The 5,034-nt window shown below is 38.8% G+C and overlaps 1 protein-coding gene across 2 annotated transcripts in view; it reads left to right on the top strand.

The window, feature by feature from the left end:
* med14 (mediator complex subunit 14) overlaps positions 1-2,734 on the top strand; it is a 17,646-nt gene extending 14,912 nt beyond the window's left edge. For both annotated transcript variants that reach the window (XM_019860322.1, XM_019860324.1), the window contains 4 exons: positions 287-394; positions 984-1,109; positions 1,184-1,373; positions 2,057-2,734. In XM_019860322.1, the coding sequence (XP_019715881.1) occupies positions 287-394; positions 984-1,109; positions 1,184-1,373; positions 2,057-2,130 (498 nt within the window). In that variant the 3' untranslated portion in view covers positions 2,131-2,734. The remainder of the gene's footprint in view (positions 1-286; positions 395-983; positions 1,110-1,183; positions 1,374-2,056) is intronic.
* The last annotated feature ends 2,300 nt before the right edge of the window (positions 2,735-5,034 follow it).

Here is a 5,034-nt window from a genome sequence, read left to right as displayed (position 1 = left end):
TATATATATATATATATATTAAACCCCGCACAAAAATATAACTCCCGAGTTTATGAGATTTGACAGATTTGTGTTGTATGTGATTTCTCTCCCCCCCACCCCTTGTTCTTAAATCACTGGAATGATGCAAACCAATCATTAAAAAATGCTGATGTATCTCACAACAATCACAATCTGGAAGTTGTATACAAAAAAGTTTTGCTGTCCTGACTTAAGTGTCTGGACAAGCTGCAAGCTGTGATGTGTTGATTTTTAATGATGCCTCGTGTCATGTCCTCTTTTCAAGGTTGCTGGCCCCCCCTTCAAGTACAACACGTTGAATGCCTTCACAAAGCTTTTGGGTGCGCCCACGCACATCCTCAGGGACTGTGTCCGCATCATGAAGCTCGAACTGGTTGGTTGTTGTGCAATTTTAACATTTTAGGCTCTTAAAAGCATCCCCAGTTGTTAGCCACTGATTTTGAATTTATAAAGAATTTTGAATTTGAAAGAAAATTCCTCAACGGAAATGAGTTACATGTTAAGATTCTGTTAGTAAAGTGTAAAAATAAGACATACTTGCATATTATTGAAATTTAGATGTAAAAAGAAATTAACCACTCTGAAAATAAAAAAATAACCAAACAAGCCCAGTAAACTAAGATTACAAGTGGTGGTGCCAATTTTGCTGTTCTGAATGTTTGTCCATTTCCTGAATGTAACTTCCTTTTCATAATCTTCTCTTCTCTCACCTTGCTCGCTTAACAACCCCTTGTTGAAACTTCTTACTTTGGAACAGGTGTCACAAAAAAGGCAGCGAATTCTAAGTCGAAACATCCCTTGAGTTCATTAGTTGTGTGTGTTAAAGACTAAATTTTACTGACTTTGTTTGTAAGCAAATGTTTTATTTTGATTCAACACAAAGATGATCAGTCTGTTTTCATGGAGGACCACACCAATCAGATATTTACTGTTGATAATATAATATAATCTTGCTCTTGCAGTTCCCAGACCAAGCTGGCCAGCTGAAGTGGAACGTCCAGTTCTGCCTTACCATACCTCCCAGCGCTCCACCTATTGCGCCCCCCGGGACCATTGCTGTGGTGCTGAAGTCCAAGATGCTCTTCTTCGTAAGTTCACGTCATCACAAGTGTTCTGCCAGCATCATTTCAAACCTTACGCTGTGTTTTGGCACCTTCTACAGTTGCAGCTGACGCAGCGCGTGCCCGTGCCGCAAGAGCCCGTGAGCATCATTGTCCCCATTGTGTATGACATGGCGTCAGGCATCACCCAGCAGGCTGACATCCCCCGGCAGCACAGCTCCTCCGGAGCGGCGGCTCTCATGGTTTCCAACATGCTGAAAAGGTTCAATGAGATGCACCCTGCCAGACAGGGTAAGACCGCCTCCCAATCCTGACAAAGACATGATGTTTTTGTCCAGAACTCTGTTTAATCGCAAATTATTTCATCAAAAAACCCACCTCAACAGCTGTTTTTGGACAGATTTAACACCCAAAACATAAAAACTTACTGTGTGCACTTTTGAGTCAAACTTTCTTGAACAGCTGATACTATTGAGCTGTGAGTAGCAAGGTAAAAGTGTTTACGATTAGAATCATAAAATGCATTGATATTTTATATAACATAATTCAAACCATCCATCCATTAGCCAAACTGCTTATCCCCCCACCCCGAGGGTTGTGGTCATGCTGGAGCCTATCCCAGCTGTCCTCAGGCGGCTTACACCCTGAACTGTTTACTTGCATTTCTGATTTAAACATTTAATAAAAATGTGTTGACCAGGGTTATGTTTACATAGTTTATTGAAACAAATGCCCACAGGCTTTGATCTTAACCAACTTTTAAATCATTGAATTGCTAAATTAGCCCCGGATTTTGAGCTACATGCATCAGACAGACTCAGATCAGCTAAGCAGCATTAGTTTTATTTGGTTTATTTTTCATCAGACATACAGTACAGTGTCATAAATAATTGGACAATTCCAGTTGGGATAAATATTGACTGTTTAAAACCTCATGTTTCTACTTTTCTCATGTGTGTTTCCTTCCTGTCCAGGGGAGTGCACCATATTTGCGTCTGTCCACGAGCTGATGGCCAACCTCACCTTGCCGCCTGGCACACGACAGTGAACAACCACAAACAACCAATTTGACCTCTTTGACACCCCGGCAGTGAATTAATTGCTACCTTTACAAAGACAATAGCTGTGGTGTCTCATTGGTTTTGACACCCTTCGCAGTTGTTGTCTTGGAGAGCCCAGTTTAAACCACAATGAACCACAAAGTGCTGGTTGTTGTTGTTGTTAACAGTTTAAAATGAGCAGATTAGGTATATTTTAGATAACAATATTTTTCCCTGATGGGTCCACTTGTAAACAGAGTATTATCTATTGAAACCAAGTTTGTTTACAAAAAATGTATATGTTGTATATTTCAATTTGAGTCTCATTTGTTGTTTTTGTTATGCCATTCTGATGTAGTAACATGAGAGATTCCTTCGTCTTTTGTGAAAAGCTCTGCGTTTTATTTCAACCTTTCACAACTGTGACACGCTTTGTAAACCCATTGTATTTGATCAAGTTGGAAGGGTTTGATACATTCTGTATAACTTTGTTATTCAAAAAAAAAAAAGAAGCAAATCAAGGAGTGTCTTCCAATGCTAGAGTCCAAATTTGAGTACTTTGTACTGTGCTGTATACATTCTAGATTAAAATCTGTGACTCTACAGTCTCCACTTTGCTCCAGCAAACCTCTCTTGGTTAACATTGGCTTTATTTTGTCATGATCTGTTTTTAATGTTCTCCCTTTTGGGACAGGCCTTCCATGGCAAAGGTCAAATAACTATAATAAATAATAATATTACATATATAAATATATATATATAATTTGAGTATAAGCAACAGCAAAAATCAATAATTGAGTATGAACAACAGCACAATTACACGTGATATCATTTTTTGTTTGCAGGGGTGGGTACATGTTCATGGGGCACATTTGATTTTTAAAACTGACTGATGATCCTCATTGTAAATAGGTCAATACAAGACAGTTAAGTGATTAGCCTCTAAAAATCTGAGGATGAAATCTACCCACATGTACACCTCCCTTCATAAAACACACCACGAACGACAATAATACGTTTTATGCTATTTGCTTCCACTTATTGGCCATTATACAATAGAAAAGGTTTTTACTTGAGGTGGCATGGTGTGAGATTGCATGTTCTCCTGTGCTATTGTCCCCCTCTGCCCCCAGGTATAGCACCTTTCAAAAGTATTGGCCCGCCCCCCCCCCTTGAACTTTTTGACCTTGTGACACATTTCATTGATATAGTTTATCTAAATGACTGATGATGATGAAATCCGTCTGTGTGTAATCTCATCTCATCTCATAAATCTGGCTGTTTGATGATGGTTTTAGACTGAAAACAGAATCCCCACTGACAAACATGGTCACGGTAGCAACATGGTCTGGAAAACACATCCTACTTTTCACATGTTATTTATACTGTATAAAAAGTTTAAAATTCTGTATAAATTGGTCCACTTCATGGTTGTGTGACACTTCGTGTTGATTCTTTAAAAAAAAGAAATCTTTGTCTGAAACATGACATTTGGGAGCAAACCTTGTTGCAAGGCACTGAACTCAAGCTTCTTCCAGCGTTCCATAAGCACGTACGTTAGGTTCGCAGAGACTAAAATGTCCCTATGTGTGAAGAATTTCTCTATACATGATCTGCGATTAGAACCTTTTGCAGTCATTACCCTATCCGTTAAAAAAAAACTTTATCAAAATAAAAACGCCTTAAATTATTAAAACAATTTACGGCCGTGGACTACCAGAAGCTTTTATCCAATAACTAACGCCTCCCACAAACAGGATGTGTACAATTACAGTACATGCTCGTAATGTACAGCTATCTCAAGCACTGATTTGCAAACACTTTTTTTCTCTCCATGTACAAGTGCGTGCTCGCACATATGCTCGCATCCCTAAACTGAGAAGTCATTGTTTGTCATACCATCCAGTCAGGATTTCATGAAGTAAAATTCACGCAAAATGTAAACCCTTGCTCAATACACTCGTTATACAAACAGTTGATTAGAATTTACCATAATTTCCGTACTATATGCCGCGACTTTTGTCACACGCTTTCAACTCTGCCCCTTATTTTTTATATTTTATGTTATAATTTTTATAATATTTTTATATTTTATATATATTTTATATTTGAAGCTGCCCATATAAAGATTTTTCTAACGGCCGCCAGGAAGCGCTCAAGAGTGAGACAAGTTGGCATATACGTGTCGAGGAAGACGCTATCATCTGTCACGCTGAAAACAACCGGCCACGAGAGGGCGCATTTTAACCATGTTTTGGGCTGCACAGCATCCACCAAGGATTACTATGCCCCCTCCAAAAAAAACCTCCCGAAAGACATTGTGGTGAAAGTTAACACGAAAGAGCGGATTGTAGAAAGCCTAACGAAGGAATGGTTGACCGAGTGTTACAGTAAGCGAGGATATTTTCATAGAAAAAAAAAAGCATTACTCGACAGCAAACAGTGACTTTTATGCTCTTGCTAGCTAACAGCCAATCAGAGCCGAACCTTTTGCATACTATAATTAATGGCACATCCATTCAAATCATATCGGTACGACACAAAAACTCCCTTAATTTGTCACAATTCTAAACATCACTTTTAACTTAGGTTTGTTCCTGCTTATTTTATTAATCTGCTGAACAAGCTTCTGGAAATGTGTGCATTTTATTTCATTGTAAGAATCTAGCGTTCTGTTGTCAAGACAAATTCTAAAATAAATTTGTATTCAGACATGACTCCTCACCATCCGTGGCTACAAATGTAGCTCTGCCACTGATGTTGACTTGTTCATTTTTCTCTCTATATTGTAAAAGCAGTTATGGGCTGCTCCGTAAATAATGGACGCTCTCTTGAGAAAAAAATGGAGCACTTATACCTTGACGGCAGGTGGCCAGTACGGCCATGCCCACAAACAATACGTACTCTAAATG

This window comes from Hippocampus comes, unplaced genomic scaffold (genome assembly GCF_001891065.2).
Source record: "Hippocampus comes isolate QL1 unplaced genomic scaffold, H_comes_QL1_v1.1 scaffold39, whole genome shotgun sequence".
Lineage (NCBI taxonomy): Eukaryota > Metazoa > Chordata > Actinopteri > Syngnathiformes > Syngnathidae > Hippocampus > Hippocampus comes.
Note: the sequence above shows the minus strand (reverse complement) of the source record. Positions and strands in the feature narration are given on the sequence as shown.